Raw genomic sequence first — 19,819 nt, 5'->3', positions numbered from 1 at the left:
CTAATTTGCATGCTTTGTTTGCCAACGATGACGAACACGCTGCACAAATATCGCTTATTTTTTGTGTGTGTTGCCATTAATAAATATAACTTCTTATCAGCTTGCTTTTTTTCAATTCGAGCCCTCTTTTTATCAGTATTAATACTTTAATATACCGCATAGCAGACAAATATTTTAATTGAATAGACGTCAATTTTTGAATGACACAGCAAATATTCGAACTTTTATGCCTCATAATAGAATTTCGTAATAACCAATTCGATGCTTCGAATTGGTCTAAAGGAATCCATTTTAAAGAAAAGAAGAATACAACTGTAGTAAAAAAACATCGTATACAGCCAACGAATTCTTCACTTGTCAAGTATCAAACATATTGCGATGTTTTTTCAAACTTGCTTGCTCGCGAGTTCGCAATTTTCACTGAAATAAATCGCCGAACAGTTTACGTTACGGATCGGCCTATTTGTTTTTACTTCACGAGACTCTGGTATTGCAATAAAGTTCAGAAGAGGTTTCAACCGTCGTTGCTGTAGAATTTTATTGTTGATCCGACACTTGAATACTTTTATTAAAGAATTTTAAGGTTTTGTTCGACTCGTTTACGAGTATTTATGAATGAAAACTATCCTACTTAAATAGTAGTTGGGTAACCTATTTGTTGCAAAATTTAACACACTTTCACGATCCTACTAATTCTTTTGACTATACGTTACTTTTAGTAGCACAAAATTAGAAATAACACCGTCCTATTGAAATTTCCTAGGTTGTTAAGCCATTTATATTAATATAGGTATATAAATATTGAGATCACAGATCGATGTAACTATATATTTTTTAAATATACTCTACTACCATGGGCACGTGACCTGTAAATTATTGCCTCACGTTCGCTCTACACAGTGTACTCTATCGAGAACAAAGTTATAGTTGGAAAAAAAAACCTTCCCATCATTTGTCTTTGCATGGTGGAAACAAAGTAAATCATTATTTATTCAATTAATGTTACATTAAACGTTAAACGATTACGGGAAATTCAATTTCGCTGTTCCGAGTAGGAGATTTTATCAAAAACTACACATATAACAATAGTCGAGGCTTGAGTAGATAACTTGCGCAAAAAGTTCCAATTCCTATAGAGAAAATGAACAGCACCTGAATTTGAAAGTGGAAATACAACTGCAATGTTTTGCCACATTGGCCTACGTCAGTGTCGTTGCACAAAATAGAGTTACACAATCGCCATAAGGATATTCATCCGGAAGTATAAATCTACGCCTATATTCGTCGGGCCGCGAGTATGTATATACCTCAGCCATAGACTACCTACAGAAAAGGGCGAGTGAGGGCTAAAAATAGAACGATGCAGAAAGACCAACTTTGCAGTCTATAGCTTATCGCTATGACATCTCACTTTCGAAAACTGCAACGTATATGGAAATGAGGTTCTAGTCGTTCCGTCGTTTATTTACAGACTTCCCATCATAATATGCAAACACGAGTTTTAAGTATTCAATAGTTTATGATGGTGTGAATCATTGTTTTTTTTCTCGGTGCCAACTTTATTATGATTAGAAATTGCACCTTCAAGTCATAAAAGATGTAGATGATTTCTTTCAACAAAAATCTGTAAGATCGATAACGAGTGTGTTTAGAATAATGTATTTCTTAGCTGGACTTTGATTAAACGTACTTTTATTAACGTTTCACTCTGTTATTTTTAACCCCGCACACGTCAAAAATGAGATCGAATCTGTGTCACCTTTCCTATTGTGCTTGAACTAGTAATTTTATGACTAGGTCGATTAAGCTTTTATGAATGTAGTAGTTAAGAATTTATTGGGAATTTGATTTAGCTATCAATCATAGGGAATCTTTCATCAATGTTTCTTATAGCATGAGTTCATGTATATACTAAAATCTCATCAATAATTCTGCGAATCAGTAACAATGAAATAAATTAAATAGAATACTATTTTAAAAACTATAGTAATTTTTTATTACTATTCGAATTGCGTTCAAAAAAAAAGGTCGGTCGGTCGAAGCCTTTGTCATGTAAAAGATAAAAATTCTGTGATACAATGTCGAAGTAAACCATTATACGTGAGATCACTTGCAACTTGAATATTGAAAACCTGACCATTATATAGATTACAAGATGATGTCACTTGTAAGTGACTTTCACCCGAGGATGTATTTTTAACGAAATTTAACGAAAATGTTTACAGATCGATGACCCTATCCACGTGATCTCAATAGAGGATCCGGTGTCGGGCGCTCGCCAAAAACCACCGGATTACGAGGCAGTGGCCGACGCACCACCCAGCTACGACGACGCAATCAAATTAAACCCGGGCCAATTGGCAAGAAGTAGTCATAGTAGCATCACCGGCACTGCCACCTCACTCGAACACACGATACCCGGCGCCGTCGTCGTCATACCTACCTCAGGCGTCATCGTTGCCGAATCACATACGCCATCGCCACCACCACCCTATGCGAGGTGATAATTTTTATCATGTTTAATTTAGCTTTTTGACCAAACTTCATGAATATTAATTTAGTCAAGCCGATATGAAACTTTCATAAAATTTCTATCATGAAGGATTAATGGAATGTTATAAATGAATTGACAATTTTATGTAGACTATATTACAAATTTTTAGTATATAGTTTTGCAAAAGTTTGCAAGAATCCGTGACGTGCGGGTAATCATGCACGGTTTTATTATACACACAAACTATTGTGTATAATAATTTGGCGTGAATCAGCATGTATCAACTCTTATACTATGTTAGTGTGCACAATAAATTATACGTATAATATAAGCGTGCACAATTGTCCGCAAGCCGAATTGGTGAAGGAATAAAATTATACTCAAAATATTAATCGAAGGAATATCAGAAAAAAAACTATAACGAAAGCTCGTTCAACGACATGCTCATCAAGTTTCATTTAATTATAGCTTATTCTAAATAAATAAAAATGTGCTCTAATATAGTGCAATATCTGACTAATTTACAAATAATACTTTCGAAGTATGTGCAAAATCAGCAGAGTATTGAAAACAATGTCTGATCAGTTAGTTTAATAACCTGAAATACTTCAGAATGATATTAAAACATACCAAACAATTTTTGAATGCAGCTAATTATTAGCTAATGATTATCAACATGATAAATCACTTGAAAAGATTATTAAAACCATACTAGAAATGAATGAAGGAAAAGAAAATAATAAGAATTGGCGTTTTTCTTTTGATTATAGGTGAAGCTCCGTTACAGAAGCTTCGCGCTTCTCGCGACCAAGACTCAGGGCTATGTACTAGCCAGTGTTTACACAAAGTACAAACAAACAGGCAGCCCTTCAATAAAATAATAAAACGCATACAAATATGCTACAAAGATGATGACGATGTGGGTGCCTACAAACACAGTTACGAGGCACGCGAATTGGCTCTCATCGAGTTAGAATGAAACAAGGATGTTTTGCGATAACGAAAATAGAATGCTCAGAGCCACTGCGTAAAAGGAAGGCGTGGCACGTTTACGTAATCAAAGCAAAAAAGCAAAAGAAGAAGGTAAAAAAGAGGATGCGAGTGAAAACGTCTTTTAAATTTCTATCGGCGTATTGTACGTTTCCTCTTTCTCATATATATAAGCACGTGAAAAAAATATGCTCCGAGTATTCCGAAACAACGTCATACACGCACGGACTGAAAAGAAGAGCCAGTATTCGAGATTTCACGAATATTCGTTTCAATATCAAATAACCCATTCGACACGATTCGATATTTTGATGCTAGTTAATTGTGATATATTTTACAGTTTGAAACGAACATTCGCAAGGAGCATTTTTCTTTTTCGATGTATTTAATGAGAATTAAAGAATACCGATAAAAACATTATAATACACAACAGATAATATACGTCGAGTGCTCATCTCTAGTCAAGAGGACCGCGCAGCATGCGGTTGACACTAAAAACTCAATAATGTATACTTACCGAGATTTATACTAAAAAATGTAAATTTGCATGCACACATATCCGCGCGAGAAGGTGAAACTAAAAGACTCCCCTTCGTTAGGGCCTATCATACAAACTATTTACGAAGGACATGCACACACGGCCTGCTTGAAAGCGTAATCAAGCTCCGAACGGAATAATAATTGTTAACGCAACGATCGCGAAAGCTTCCAAAGCCAATTGCGAGGATGTCGTTTCAAAATTATCGTAAAAATGAATGAAAAAAAAAAAAAACATGAAAATAGATGCCTTCTTTCATTTTTTTGGTTAATTTTTCTGTTCGTTTTTCTCTTTCTTTCGGGACGTAATGTTAGACACTTGGTTCGCGCACGACGATGAGGATGATTACGACGACGACGACAACGACGACTATGAATAGTGATGAGGTGACACCCACGCACACGTCCATTTTATTGTGATATGTATTTTATAATGTTATACGATTTAGAAGTAAGTTGCGTAAGTTTTGCAAGATTATATCTGTAAGACTCTTTTTTAATAACAAGAGATATAAATATATTAAAGCTAAAACTTTGTACTAGCTATCTCTTACTTGTATTTCCCCTGCCAGTTGAAAGTGATATTTCCTTCTTCTACGGTATTTATCGCCATGCATTTTTTCTTCACACAAGCAAAAAGTAGCGATACGGATTGATAGCAGTCGAGCACGTCGTTTAAACATAATATGACTATGATAAGAACAAAATAAAATTACTTTTTTTTGTTACGTACGTTGGTATCCTAAGAATTTCAAGTAATTTCAATTGTTAAATCAAGAAGATTATTAAGAATGAAAATGTCTGTTGAGTGATCCTATGCAACTAGTTATTTGCAACGCGAGTCATTCTTCAATTAGAAACGACAATTTCCTGGAAAAGTAAAAATAAAAAAATTTGAAATGAGCATGAAGGCATAGAAGTGAGGAATTTTCATCGATAAATACGCTTTATTCAATCAGAGTAACATTTATACTTATGACTTAAAGCATATTGTTGAAACTTATGTCTCGTAGAACTTTATCAATTGCAACAATAGTGATAATAATTATAATAATGCTCCAATGATGAATATAATAATAATAATCAACGAAAAGAAGTGAGACCGCATAATATAACGACGTGATAATAATATAACGGACTGAATGATGATAATAATCATATCGTCACGAATTCAGTAACAGTTGGCCATCGTATTCGCGCACACACTGATAATACCTCGTTATTCGCTTTTATTCAAACCTCCGAGATACACGTACGATAACAAGGGCAGACATACTTTTATCGTCGTCACTTTATGTTCCATCTGCTCTGTCTGCGACGAAAAAGAAAAATGAGAAAATGGAGGAAATTTCTCACAACTTCATGTGCGCTGCGCGAAAAAAATTACAAAAGGATTATGCAGGAAAACGCCATACATATAGATACAAACGTGATAACTGTTTGTTTGTCTCTGTTTATCTCATACTCACGCTCACGTATACATTCCGCATTCCCGACAGGTTTTTTTTTTAATTTTCGACGGCTTTAAATCATTTAATTGTCATTCCTGTCTAGTCGCTATCAGCTAAAATTTTTATTTTTTTCGTTATTATTTTACTCAGACTACACGGTGCTGGTTAAAAGGTATATTTCCACGATGGCGCTGTTTTCACTATGTTCATTTGCTTAATAATTCGTCAGAATTGCACACTCGTGTAAATAATCTTTTGTTCGACTCTTCTTTACTCAAACTTCTCATTCATTTTCTCGCTTTATGTACATTTTACATGAACCTCGGTTAATTGCCTATGTAGCTCATTGGTACAAATTGTAAATTCACAGTCTATATATTGACGCGACCAATACATATCGCGCGCACATATAATTCTGCATGATGTTTTCCCTTTGTCGCGCACGAGATCAGAGCAATAAGGTAAGTTGTATATATACACACGCGTACATACATACGTACACACATGCGCAACAATAAACGTCAAGGACGCGAAGTATGCGTTCGTGAAAAAATCGATGAATATCAGTGCGAATCAGAATGCGCGCGACACGTGGCTCAAAAATTTAATTGTACAAACGAAAATTGTCAATCAATTTATCTATTCCTATTTGTCGTTCCTCTTTTTCCAATCACTCGCTGATAAGTATACATGCATATCGTAATTTCTCGCGTACTCCTTGCTTTTTTTATAGCGTGATATATATAAGTTCTTAAAATATACAAATAGATTAAGAACACTCGCTTTTTGACTTGGATTTCGTGTTTTTTTTTCTTTAGTATTCAAAGTTGACGTCAACCGTATACTTGTATGATGTAAAATCTAAATCAACATTAGCTATCTATAAATCTGTACAAGATATAGAGGTAATTATATGGAGCGAAACGGTGTATTGATGAAGCAAAATTGAAAAAATTGAAAATAAGATAAGATTGTCGAACCAACACTTTACTAGTAATTAATAAATAACAAATAGTTGGCCACATAAATGAAAAGTTAATATATCATTTACAAACGTAATCTACTTGTTTTTTAGTTTACTGACTAGGCGCAAATACTGTGGGCTGTTCTTTTCATTTAATACGGTCATATACAATTGATCATAAAACGTTTTTCATGAGAGGAACACGCACTGTTAATTTCGCTGTGTATTTTTATGATAAATTCACATATTTAGCTCATTCAACAACGATACAGTGAGAAATTTTCTAGATAATGTATTTTTTGTTTATTCTTTATAAAACATTAGCAGATATTATGTTGCAGTGCAGTATGAACAAATATATGAATGTTAATCAAGAATAATAATGATGGCAAGACCACCCGAGGTATTTTAACTGTGCATAACTCTATTCCTCCAAAGTATACTACATATATGTATATGCGGCATTCCTACTTGATTTTGGACAAATTTAATGAGCTATTTAAAATACCTTAGATGAACTAAACGTATAACAAAGCCGAACACCGAAAGAATTCAATTAATCGTAAGGATTCTACTCTTATAACAATAAAAAATTGGCAATGGAAAAAAGGAGAATAAAATTTTAACAATAAATAAATAATGGGCTAATGCAAATCACTGATTGGCAATCTTAGGTAGTAAATAAATTATTCGTAATACTCAATGAATAACCTATATCACGATAAATTTCAAATAGCTAGAATGCTTAATAAACTCTAAATATCACTGATACTCGGGTAAGTGACCCTTATACCGACGAAAAAATCGAGTGCAATGAAATTGACATACTTTTTTTCGGTTATTGCACTTAAGATCGTGTTTCTTTTTATATTCGATGAAGTCTCAATGATACATGCGAGACCAATGCTATGCTTCAAAACTCGTATGCGATCGTTATTATTTATATTTGTAAAATGAACAGTAGCTTTATTTGCGAAAAGGCTCGTAAGAAAATTATAAAAATACCTAGAATAGAAAAAGAGAAAAGGGAAGTGTGCTATTGAGAAATGCTATTGATATCGTTAAAAAAGTCGCGTATCGCATTAGAGTCGATTTGACATTCTTTTGCACGTCCATCGAAGGAAAACAAAGGTTAAAGAAAAACGCAAAAGAACGATTGCACCTTCATCCATTGGTCTCCCGCTTGCGCGTGCTCGTTGAAAAACTCAGATATTCGCTTCTTTTATCAGCTGCAGCATGCTCTTTTTGGTAAACTTCTCACGAATAAGACAGTCGAGAAAAGAAAGAGAAAAACTTGCGAAATTATTATGTCTAAAGAGTGCGCATCGCGTAATACTGACGAGAAGCTCGCGTTTATTCTTACAGATATAAGTAATATATATGTACACATTATAAACAGCGTCGCTCGTTACGAACGCGACACACGATTACGAACTCTCGAGGTGTCAATGGTAATTCAACAATGAACAGTCGCACTAAAAGTCTTCCTTGCATTACTCACATACACGCAGACATACACTCATGCTCGCTTTAATCGATGTTGAAATGGTTAATATGGCGAAATATCCAGTAGAGTAGTAATAATTAGGGTCGACCGTTCGTGGGTGCGCGTTGGCGGTGCGGCAGCGGCGACGGCGGTCCGGTGACAGATAAACAGTGGTAATGTGAAACGGGGTGAACGATAATAGCCATAGTTACATAATACTTGAAGATCCTAAGCGCAAGTTTGCAGGAGTGATCGATATACATGCTAAGCTAACACCTTCCCATTTTTATTTTCTTTTACACCACTCACTCTCATCGTATAACTTGTGTCATCACTCAAAATTCTAATGTTCACTCCCTCTCCCTATAATCTCCTGTTTGCCTAATATCAATTGTTTTTTCATTTTTCACATGATTTTCGTGTATAATATATAATATATAAACGACTTACAGAGCTACAACTTGTGTTACGTCTTATTTACAGATATACTTTTTTCGGCCTATCTATGTACAAACGAAAACCGGAGAAACTAAAGAGAAATGGACAAAAAGGACAAAAAGGAATAGGACAAAATCAAGGTATATACTGCGCAGTTGGCGAGAGAACAGCCCCTTGTCGCTGCAGCTCTTTACAGTAACGTTGAATAATTGATCCGCGGAAGCTCTCCTCAGTAATCGTTGCGCAGGTACAGGCCCTGATCTCAGATGGGCGTCGGCAGCACCGTGAAGTCCTGCAGCGCGGTTTTCACGGTCTCGTAAATTGGCCGTTGTGACTCATCGGTACAATAACCGTCAGCCGTGCACAGAGTTTGCAGCTTCGTTAGGTAACTGTCAAAGTTCTCATGGCCCATCTTTTCGCTCGGTGCGATCACTGCTGTTGCACCTGGTCCTACGGCACCCGCTGAACCCGGGATTCGCACGTGCTCCAATAGGCTTATCATGTTTTCACGTAGCGATGCGTAGTACTCGTTCAGGTTGTTATTGCGCTGAGATATGACGGCATTGTCCTGCGAAAATTTAATTGTTCACGTTTCTTTTTCACTTTTTACTTCATGCAACATTTTATTGAAAATCATAGCGAAAAAATTATCTGTGTACTATGATGGTGTCCTTAGTCTTTGTACTGGTTAATATGCATTTGTAACTCAATTTTTTCAATGCTTAATTATATTAAGCAATTAAATTACAATTCAATATAATATGGAAGGAAAAAACATGACTTTGAAGAGTAACTTGACATTTTTATTTTAGTTCCCATGAGTTGATCAATTAATAAAAAGTTATTGATTGATGTTGTATTCTAAAAATAAATGACTCTGTCAAGTAGTTTTTGTAAATTATTTTTATCGTGATACTTTTACCAATCCTCAAATTCAAGTTAACTAAAAGTTCAAGGCAAGTCATGCACGGTATAAATTTCGCCGTGTTTGTTATCAGTGAGAAGAAATCTTGGAGATCAACTTGAGATAAGTGTTAAAGAAAGCAAAGAAAGAAAAATGAAAAGCAACATGCAATTTGTAAACGGACAAACAAAGTGGGTTCAAAGTATTGTGTTTCATGTACAAAACATGGCATAACTTCATAAACAAAGAAATAGAACAGTAAAAAAGAATGTTGTCTGGTCGATTGAAAATTGCTGTCTGGTAGGTAGGCACAGTCATTCACGCTGTTAACATCTGATAGTAAGTGATGAAAGCTTACTGATTGTGGGTTTTTGAATGAATAAAGCTAAACCATAGAAATAAAAAGTACAGCAAAAATAGCGACAACCAATTTGGCTACTCTTAATTATGATAAGTTATGAAGATTTGTGGAAAAATCGATTTTTTGAAAATGCTTATTGGGCGCGTCGTTATATCGAATACGCAAGTAACGCCCACACCGACGATGGGTTCCATACCGACCGAGCTTTGAAATTGAGCGTCGAGGCGCTATCGTCTGGCTTCCGAGAGTAGGCATATACGTACACACACACACAAACATATATCGTTGCGGGGTTGCAGCAGTGCGGCGCTTTCTCTCTCGGTCTCGGTCTCGCTCTCTCTCTCTCTCTCTCTCTCTCTCTCTCTCTCTTTCTCTCACACACTTTCTCTTTCTCGCTCTCTCTCTCTCTCTGTCGCTTTCTCACCTTGTCGCCGTGTTTCAGTTGATTCTCCATAGCGGTGATGTCGGAGCGCAGACGCAGTACCTGCGACTCAACCCGAGCGTTTTCACGCTGCAGCTCTGTGATCTCAGCCTCCAGTGTATACAGGTCCTCGGTCTGACCTGGTGTTACACTGCCAACGCTTCCCGTTCCACCACCACCGACACTGGGATTATTATTTGTTGAGCCGACTGGAGTAACACCGGCGGACAATGCCGATGGACCCACTGGTCCCAGTGATGACGGTATTCCTGGCGATGGTCCTACCGGGATGCTAACGCTGCCCCCTGTCTCTACCCCTGTGCGGAGAGAGTTTTTCTCATAACGCCGCTGCCTCTTTTTTGTACTTTCAAAATTTGATTCGTAGTTCCAAGCCCAACTTTGGTTTTCGATATTTTCACATTTTTAATGCCGTGCGAGATTTTGTGATTTTAAAAATACAATATCACAAAGTGTAAAAAAATAATCTAACGGTTTAAATCGCCATGAAAAGTCCATGTTCAAGTGAAAATCACGCAAATTAAGTTCAATCTGATAAACATCGTCATGTCAAAAGCTGTGCCTGCCACTATGAAACGTCGTTCACTCCCTTTTTATGGTCTGTCATTATCTGCTCGTTATCACACGCCGCCTATTATTATTTATGACGAGCATTTTGAAGGAGCACGTGTGACATACACCTCGTGCGAGTGCTGTTTCTGGTATCCTAATTGCCGTGTACGTCGATAAGAACTACTACAACTAACACCCCTACGTGAATGAATTCATTTGATAAATCCTCTGAAAGTCCTCGCTCGCGCGCGGCGTCCTTTTGAAAGGTGCAACCTGTGGATATTTTCGTGCGAGAGTGCGTAGCCAGATTTAAAAAGGACTCCGCGCATTCGACGAGTCAATTGTCAAGGGATAAAGAAGGGATAAACAGCGTGAAGTGCCATCATACCAGACAGTTTCAAGAATGAAGGGCGACACCGAGTGTTGGCTTTCTTTTAAAGCTCAGCTTCAAACTTGAGATTTGCTCAATATGCTTTTTTAACGATGTTTTAGTTACACAAGCTAAAAGAATTCACTCACAAGAAAACGTGATTTTTGAATGAGCGTGCCTGCAATCCATAGAGCAATAAAGCAGAGAGAGGAGATTGAGAAATTATAGTGTCGCGTGCCAACACTCGAGTATCACTTCTTCTTCTTTTTCTTTTTCTTTGCTTTGTTGAGTGTGCGTGTGAGGATTATGTATGTAAACACCGAAAAAAAAAACAAGAAAAAACACACAGAAAACAAGATGGCGAGTACGTCGGTCCCTTACCTTCAAAAGTAAATGTTCTCCTCAAAGCTCAACGACAGGAAAGGAGCTGATTGTGATCCCAGAATAAACCAGAATACATTATTTTTCATAATAGTGGCGTTGATCCGTATTATTGCATATTTGTGTTCAAATTGATTTTATTGACAAGTAATAATGTTTATAAATTTATTTTGAAATTATTGACAATCGAGTTTTAATTAATGAGTTAATTGACTTTTTTTAATAATTGCCATTTTTTCGTTTCCAGATAACTGAATTTTTTCATTTATTTATTTTCTTTAAATACTTTACTCTTCGTGACTCTGAAGAAAATAATACATTGAAAGCAATTGCTGTATACTTTCATATGTGCAAATTTACAAAAGAACGTAGGTAAAAATAATTTAAAAGTAAATTACACAAGCCAGTAAATATTTTTTCTTATATTTGACTTTGATGTTATGAGGTGGAAAAGCTATATAATATTATATGTACATGCAATGCTTTAATTAATATAAGGGGACTGGAGGAATCAACCAAAGCTATTGTGTTTTGGTTCGAGTCACGAAGGGTACATAAAAAAATGTCTAAATTATTTTTATGATAATACTGAATACTCTGAAACAATACTAAGGAAAATAATGTAAGGAATGTTCGTCTTTATGGCAACACATATATGGATAGGGGGATGGATGTATTTTATAGGGCATCCTGATTGGTATGACAGCACATCACTGCGTGAAAGTTAAGAGCAGAGCGTGGCAAAATACAAAGTCAAATACGAGTTGAAATATGTGACAGTATCTCATTTCTTTGTCGTTTAAACAAACAATTTTTACAAATTATTAAAAAAAATCAAAATGACTACAATAAAAATTTGATTCTGTACAAGGATTCATCGCGCTAATCGAGAGAGAAAAAATTTCGTTCAGGCAAACTCGAAGCAATAATTTACTTTTAAAAAATTTTTTCGAACACGAAATGAATGTCGGTAATATATCGAATGTAATGATTTTCGCCAAACGGATAGACAAGTAGTAGAAAGTACAAAAGAAAAAGAAAGTGACAAAAGCAAAAAATAAGAATGAGCTCTCACCTGTGATGCCTTTACCGTACATGGCGGACATGTCCTCGAATTTGGGCTTCTTGACTGTGTGTCCAGCGATGGGGCAGCCAGAGAGGCTACGGTGCGTGGAGAAGGAGCCGTTGATGTGGCCGATGCCGTCGCAGCCGGGTGTTGGACAATTGACGCCCTCGAATTTCATGGCAGTGGCCGCTGCGACCGCGGCTTTGTGCTGCTCGACCGTGCCGCCTGACTCGAGGACCCTCATCTTGTTGCGATTCGCGATGGGGCAGCCCGATGCGCTGTAATCATCCCCAGTTCTCATCTCAGTCTCTCTTTGTCCTTGCCTATACACACTCCCGACCTTTGTGCTCTCGCGAGGGAGTTCTTTAATTTAATTGACGACGGACGAGTGCATCACTCGTACCGTCAATGAGCGCGAGGCAAGGGTGGACACATTCGTTAGCCTTAACATTTGGCTTTTGTAGGCTTCCTTTGACAGGCTCAAAGTCCATTTAGCAGCATTTGGCTCATTGTAAATAGTCTGCCAAATTAAGCCTTCTATTCAAAGATTTTTTTCACAGACTATAAGATCAATGGCATATTATTTCAAGTTGGCAAGATAATTAATCGATCAGAAAGTAACACGTTAAAATTTCATTTATTGTCGCAATATCAAGAATTCAGCAATTATAGCGAATGCTTCGTGAAAAAATTTTAAATGAAATGAAAACAAAAGAGACCATAGACAAATATTTACCTGCGATGAGAGAGGAATTTACCAGTGGCATGACCAGATCCGTCGCAGCCTGGAATGGGACATCTGCTAGGCAGTCGGCATCAAGTCACAATCCAGTGAGTGAGAGTGAGCGATGTAAGGCGCGCAAGCGTGAAACGAGCGGAAACCGACAGATATTAGTCAGCGTCTTCGCTTTAAACTTGTCGCGCGCGCGCGTGGCTGAAGGGCTCTCTCTCTCTCTCTCTCTCTCTCTCTCTACATTTCCCCTTTGCAATGCAAGACCTCCGAGCCCGTATGAGTGTACACACGCGAGCAATCGAGTGCATTCATGCCCGTAATAGGTGACGAAGAGAAGAGCCGCCAAATCCAAGGACCGATTTCAATCAATTCAATCTAATGAGAGTAAGAAGATACAAGTCAGCTTAACTTGAGCTATCGCAGTGCTTTAGTTTCTTGAAAGGAAAGAGAGAGAGAGAGAGACGGCTTGTCATCAAATATGTGATCAGCGTACGTCAACTCCTTTTCGTATTGACGTGAAGGTTGCTTTGGTCAGGCATTGTTTAATATCGGCTATTCTAACAAAGAACCTCAACCCATTAAGCAATGAATAATAATTTCGCAAGAAAAAATCATCCAAATAGGCGTAGTGTTCCTTTGCGACAGCTATAGCACTATTAAGAGTTTCCATACTCTTTACAGTGATCGTAACACCACGACGATAAAAATGATACGAGCCTGGAAATGCTCGACGCCTCGGTGCAACTTTACAGCCAAATAAATTTTATCGTCACATCGCTAGTACTGACCTCAGCGGCTCAGAGTCCTGTCCGTCGCGGGGCTTGCTTTTGGGCTTGTTGGCCCGAGGGCAGCCCGAAAGGCTTCTATGCGATGAGTAGTTGCCCGTAACGTGTCCCGAACCATCGCAACCCGGCGTCGGGCATTTCAGTTCCTGCGAGTGCGCTTGGATTTGCGATCGGTCCGCTCTTGGGCAACCGGATAAACTGTAAAAGAGGATGTGAACAATTTTATTTAGTAAACCTTCGTTAAAATGTAACAGTTATATTTTTAAAAAACTATGCCGCTTTTCTTTTCTTTAGCTCGACTATATGACATACCGATTGTTATTGTTATTTAAATAACGTTGATCATAGTTCTCGATAACAAATGCACACCTCATAAACGTCCCAGAATGGCATCATAAATACACTGCATGCATTTTACGGGACGTTGTCAGTGGACGTCATGATTCAAGGCGCATTACCAACTTTCTCATGGTAACTTATCGCCGCAGTTTTTCATCGTTATTAGGCAAGGTCAAGATTCTAACGACTTCCTACGTAGTCTTTCTTTCACGCGTAAGAAGTTTCCCGAAACAGTCTGTGTGCATTATGGAATCACGCGTCCACAGAGTACACACAAGATATGTCAATATATAAACATGCAAATGGCAACGTCGTAGTTCCAATCGGATCATTTATGAGGTGTCGCTCGTAAGATTGAATACTTTACATAGCGAGGCCTTGTTCCCGTAGATTGCGAGAAAATTTTTTTCAATCTTAATCTAAAAACACTGAAGGGAGAGCAGGGAACACACTCATACCTGACCCCAATGAAACTTGTCGATTGCCAATTGATTTTATTTACATTTCATGAATATCTTACAAATAAAGTTCGATCGACGCAATGTTGCGAATATATATGCAATAACATGGTCATTGACTAAGCTGCTCACTTGAGGCTGCCACAATTTTATTACGAATGAGGCGTATATATATGTGAAAAAATTGTTATCCCTTTTCGTAGGGGTCGGGTTCGCAAAATATGAAGGTGTCATTCAACACGAATTATTATCTACACATAATTTTATGAAAATAAACAAAACAAAAGATTATCGAGTAGAATTTGAATAAAATTTGAGTTATTTTGCGATGATCCGGCAAATTAGTAGGGAAAACGTTAATTTATGTTTTATACATCTGTCAAAGTAAACTAACAAATTCAAATACATGCAAAAACAATGTTTCTCAGAGTAGAGGAGTGAATTTGGTTCGCATGTTATCAGTCTGACAAAGCGAATGTGTGGGTATACGTGTATGCGCGCGTGCGTGTTGTGCATGTTCGTCGTAGCGTACTTGAGAATGTAAAAAGATGTATAAAGGAACGAGGAGAAGGAGAGCCTGTGAAGAAAAGAAAAATATGAAATGGCTCGGAAGTGAATTAGCAGCAGCAGCAGCCTTGCCTTCTGTGGGTAGCGTAGTTGCCTGAGACATGACCCATGCCATCGCAGGAAGACGTGGGACACTGTATCAGCTCCCGTCCGTCACGACCGCGAGGGGTCGTCCTCGGACTGACGCCACAGCCCCCCGCGATACTCAATGATTGTCTTCTCATATTCATACTGCAGCCGCACAACACATACATCATCAGTCACCAAGCCAACACATCTTACGTGATTTATTACGTGAGCTTTTGCTCTAACTATACCAAGCATTTACTTTACATGATACCTTTTCAAGACTATCTTTATTTTTTAGTTTTTGGGTTAACACGCTTAACAAAACATGAAAATATTAACATATTAACATATTTTCATCTTTTCCGATAAGATTATATATTTTGATCTAATAAAATGTAGTTATAAAATGACTTGTAATATTTAGTTGTTTTTCACTTTATACCCTTCAATCAACCTCTCGTTCATTAAGTTAACGCATACCGGATATGTTTGCTTGAAATTGAAAAGAAATTTTGGTAAAGATCATTAGGTTTTAGGTAGAAAACTTGCACAAACGGCGTTTCGGTCGCCGGGAGTGAATATGCCCGGCAAAGTTGTTGGACTCTTCACGTATACATGACACACACGCACGCGCGCGCATACACACACAAAAGTCAAGGCGGTTGGCAAAGTTTGATTGCATTTCCTGATCTAACGGAACATATGAAAAACGGACGCGAAAGTGCACTTGAATCGGGAAGGTTCTTGCCCGTGTATAGAGAGAGAGTGAGAGAGAGAGAGACAGAGAGAGAGACAGAGAGAGAGAGAGAGCCAGATAGAGAGAGAGAGAGAGAGAGAGAGAGAGAGAGAGAGAGAGACAGACAGACAGAGAAAGAGAGAGAGCGAGAGAGATGGGTTGGGCTATGAGGAAAGCCTCGATGGCCCTTGAGTGGCCGCGATATTGCTCGGGGGTTGCTTGGGTGCAATCACGCGCGAGCGCGGCCTGCCTACCAAAGCGTCTAACCATTTTCGGCGGAGGAACGCAGGCGCGCCGCTTGTCTCTCTCCCGTTCTGTCTCGAGAGAAGATCCTCGTGTATGAAGCTCACTCGAATGCCATGGATGCACATATAGTCGGAGCTGTGTTTTACGCGATGCCCTTATGTACGTTTACTTTACTCTTTGTGTCGCATTCTTGCTTATGAAGAAAAGTTAGCTCGTTAGATTGTATCGTTGACGCGTTTTCGTGGTATATGCGCACTCTATGTGTTTCAAAATTTGAGAAAGAGAGAGAGTATGCGATAAAGATCAGTCTGTTTTCGGCCCCAATAAGTGGAATTTGAGTGATCTATCTACCCGGCGTCCGTGTCGGAAAAAACCCATCGCGTGTTGTCGCTCGACGCTCCAATGAATGCCGAGGGTTCACGACGCTGCGTTCCTTTTCGCGTGGACAATTGGTCCCCCACTACAAGGCCCGATGCCGCGAGGGCGGTTCCTTCGTTTTCCTCGCAGAAAATGTAAAGATGAGAGGCAGTTGTTGTCTACATATCGCCTCGTCCAGTACTCACTTTCTCTGTTACGTTAGTGTCCGCGACAAGAATCAGTTCTGTCTTATCTTACATCGTACGCGAGATTCCAAAAACCCCTGTGCGTATCGTTATCGCACCTTGGCGTACCTGTGTGAGAAATATAAGCGTTCCCAGGTAACATCTACTGTTCGTATGCACTTGTATTAGTGCAACTTCAGGGTAGCTACTTAGCGAACCAGTGACTACAATTAGGGCTAGCGACAACACCATCGGCCTAGCTGAGGATACGACCGTTATCTTCTGAAGCGTCTTCGACCAGGATAACCCGAACGACGACAACTCGGTCCATATCAACCAATAGGGACAGCGTAGTACGGGCCGTGTCCGTGACTAAGTTGGCACTGCGTTGTTCCAGGGGGCGCTTTCTTTGTCGCACATAGTGTGCAATCTGTATCGCGTGGTAAGTGAATAGCAATTATCTATTTTGAATAGCCATTCATCCGGCGAACATATATTATTAGTTATTTATACGTCAGCAGCATATGGTGTGCCATTACACCGGAGAAGAACATGTTTTCAATGCGAGATAGATAAGAGCTGAGGCAGCGAGCGTAGCGAGTGCCGAGGCTTTTATATCCCGCGATGGAAATATTTTCTTCTTCGATGTGAAGTCACTCGTTGTGCTACTGATGCTTAATAAATTTTTCATTTCTGGTAAGGTTGTGGGTTTCTAGATACCGAGAACAATCGGTTGGTAAATGTGTCCTTTACGACGCAATTATACACGGTTTATAATATATTAAGTATAATAAATAACATTTTTGCTTTTAAAGTCTTTTATTAAGAACACTCTCGATACTATTGAACCGGCTGACCCAAACATGTGCTGTCAAAATCATGCCTTTGTCACGTCAAAGCAAAAAACTACTATTCGTTTAGCTAACTTACGCCCCATGTGGTGAGTCAAAGTTTCAATGGAAAATTTTGAGTTATTTTCCAGTGTAATGAATCCTGCCTTCTTCTAGTATAATAGCGCTACTATCCAGTAGGAGCTGCTCGCGCAAATAGGACTCATTTACCGACCGAGTGTACTCTGTAGGTAAAAGCGCAAATACGGCCGCCTGGAGTGATATATATATATTTTATATTTATATACATTATTATTTATTAATTATATATATATAATTTCTTATTTATTTATATAATAAATATGCAGTGATATATATATATATAGTACAGGCGGCCGTGTATATATATATATATATATATATATATATATATATATATATAAGTAAAATAAACTTATATATATATATATACACACACACATATATTTCAGTTTAGGCGTAAATAACTAATATAAGGTGAGCGCCACAAATAATACGGTCAATTTTATTTCAACTACGCTAAATTTTATTGTCTATGCGTTTGTAACGTGTGTATCTAAATGGCTTTTTCCCCACCTGCAACTAAAGTTTTTTTCATGCCGGCTAGGTACATGTTCGTTTTAAAATAAATATAATTTCTTTTAATTTCATTTTCTGACTTCACACATGCTACCTGTTTTGTACATTAGTCCTGATATATTTAAATTAAACAACACGAGTATCACGTTATCTTAAATGTACATCGATGTGTTCTTTAGTAGTTGAATTTGCGCTCAGAGCATAGTTACTTACAAGAAATCCTCCATAGTGATCCTTAACGGCAAGCATTAATTTTGTAAGTCTATCGCACGTGCCAATCCGAAACGAATGTCGATAATTACATTGATTTACACTTAATAGCCGCGAGTAGTCGAGAATAGCTCGCTAAATCTTTGCGAGCTTATAAGCAAAAATAAAAGAGGCAGGCCGATAGAAAAGTTTTCACGTGCTGCAGACGACTCATATCTATATACGTGCCAGCCGTAATATTGGCCTGGGTCATTAATAACTCTGAAGTATCGGAGCCTCAGTTCCCACGTTCTGTCCCGCCGGTTGCCTCTGCCGATGGTGTTATAGCCTCCACGACTTCACAGGAGGGGAATTGAAGAAGAAGAGCCTTTCGAGAGATAGCGGCTCGCGCATCTTGAAATCGATTCTTCGATGAGGCTGCAGCTATATAGTGCGCAATCTTTGCAGATATAGCGCAGGAGGTGAGGCTTGATCGAGGGCTAAGATATTTATCTAATGAGATTTTCGTCTGACTATAGACGAATTTCGCTACTTGAAGTCGACGTGTATATATAAATTCTTTCCTTTCCGAAATGGAATAGATGTTAATATTTGTAGATTTATCTTGTATTAGAGATGACTAATGAATGAACACTTAACTTTTTATGAATTGCCAATGATCGAATCGATCCAATTAATAAAAACGTCGGGAACACGTTGACGAAAGGCATCGCATCGAAAAAGTCACAGCTGCGTCCCCTGTTAGCGACAACATTAGATTACGCGCGTCAAAACGTTTTGAGCGGGCAGGAATCAGAGAGTGAATGCCGAGCAAATTTGACGCTCGGACCTTCGGCGTGGAAGGGCTAGGTTTGCGCGCATAAGAAGCGTGACCGGCGTGTTGGTGTGAGTTGAGAGTTTTGCCGTAGAGGTGTATCCCGGGTCCTAACTCCGTCGGGACTGCTTCTCCACCTCCTTCCATAATCCAGTGCGGTGGCAACTGATTATACCCCGACCCCCTTATCCCCGCTCGCGAAGCCCTTCGAACGGTGGAGGCGTCGGCGGTAGCGGCGCAGCATCCCCGAGCTTTACGTCAATTAGAATAAGGTTGGCACTCTCCCGCGCGCGCGCTACGAAGAGTAATTACTTTAATTAACAAAATGGAGGTAGGAAAAGACGAGGACGCAATTGCCTCGCGATATACGTACGTGCTCAAGTGTTTGCGTGAGTGCGCGTGTGTATACGGCGCGAGAAGAGAACGGAAGTTTCATCCT

The 19,819-nt window shown here is 38.5% G+C and overlaps 3 protein-coding genes across 6 annotated transcripts in view; 2 read left to right on the top strand and 1 right to left on the bottom strand.

Annotated features, from left to right (window-relative positions):
- LOC131673916 (uncharacterized) overlaps window positions 1-4,546 on the top strand; it is a 28,206-nt gene extending 23,660 nt beyond the window's left edge. For 3 of the 4 annotated variants that reach the window (XM_058952306.1, XM_058952307.1, XM_058952303.1), the window contains exons 3-4: window positions 2,226-2,500; window positions 3,265-4,546. In XM_058952306.1, coding sequence (XP_058808289.1) covers window positions 2,226-2,500; window positions 3,265-3,268 — 279 coding nt within the window. In that variant the 3' untranslated portion in view covers window positions 3,269-4,546. Of the gene's footprint in view, window positions 1-2,225; window positions 2,505-3,264 lie in introns of those variants that run through there. The other variant, XM_058952305.1, reaches the window with a different exon arrangement.
- A 412-nt stretch (window positions 4,547-4,958) lies between these two features.
- Window positions 4,959-19,819, bottom strand: part of LOC131673918 (mucin-2) — a gene marked incomplete at its 5' end in the record, with an annotated part of 51,470 nt that continues 36,609 nt past the window's right edge. Inside the window, 6 exons of the mRNA XM_058952309.1 lie at window positions 4,959-8,928; window positions 10,050-10,315; window positions 12,443-12,711; window positions 13,170-13,232; window positions 13,955-14,149; window positions 15,388-15,546. Of these exons, the coding sequence (XP_058808292.1) occupies window positions 8,623-8,928; window positions 10,050-10,315; window positions 12,443-12,711; window positions 13,170-13,232; window positions 13,955-14,149; window positions 15,388-15,546 (1,258 nt within the window). The remainder of the gene's footprint in view (window positions 8,929-10,049; window positions 10,316-12,442; window positions 12,712-13,169; window positions 13,233-13,954; window positions 14,150-15,387; window positions 15,547-19,819) is intronic.
- The window catches only part of LOC131673914 (putative inorganic phosphate cotransporter), a 30,391-nt gene continuing 27,488 nt past the window's right edge, over window positions 16,917-19,819 (top strand). The window contains exon 1 of the mRNA XM_058952300.1: window positions 16,917-17,350. The gene's annotated coding sequence lies outside the window, so the exon portion shown is untranslated. The remainder of the gene's footprint in view (window positions 17,351-19,819) is intronic.

The sequence above is a fragment of the Phymastichus coffea genome, unplaced genomic scaffold (genome assembly GCF_024137745.1).
Source record: "Phymastichus coffea isolate CEN01 unplaced genomic scaffold, Cenicafe_Pcof_1.1 PCOF00204, whole genome shotgun sequence".
In the NCBI taxonomy this organism is placed as follows: domain Eukaryota; kingdom Metazoa; phylum Arthropoda; class Insecta; order Hymenoptera; family Eulophidae; genus Phymastichus; species Phymastichus coffea.
Note: the sequence above shows the minus strand (reverse complement) of the source record. Positions and strands in the feature narration are given on the sequence as shown.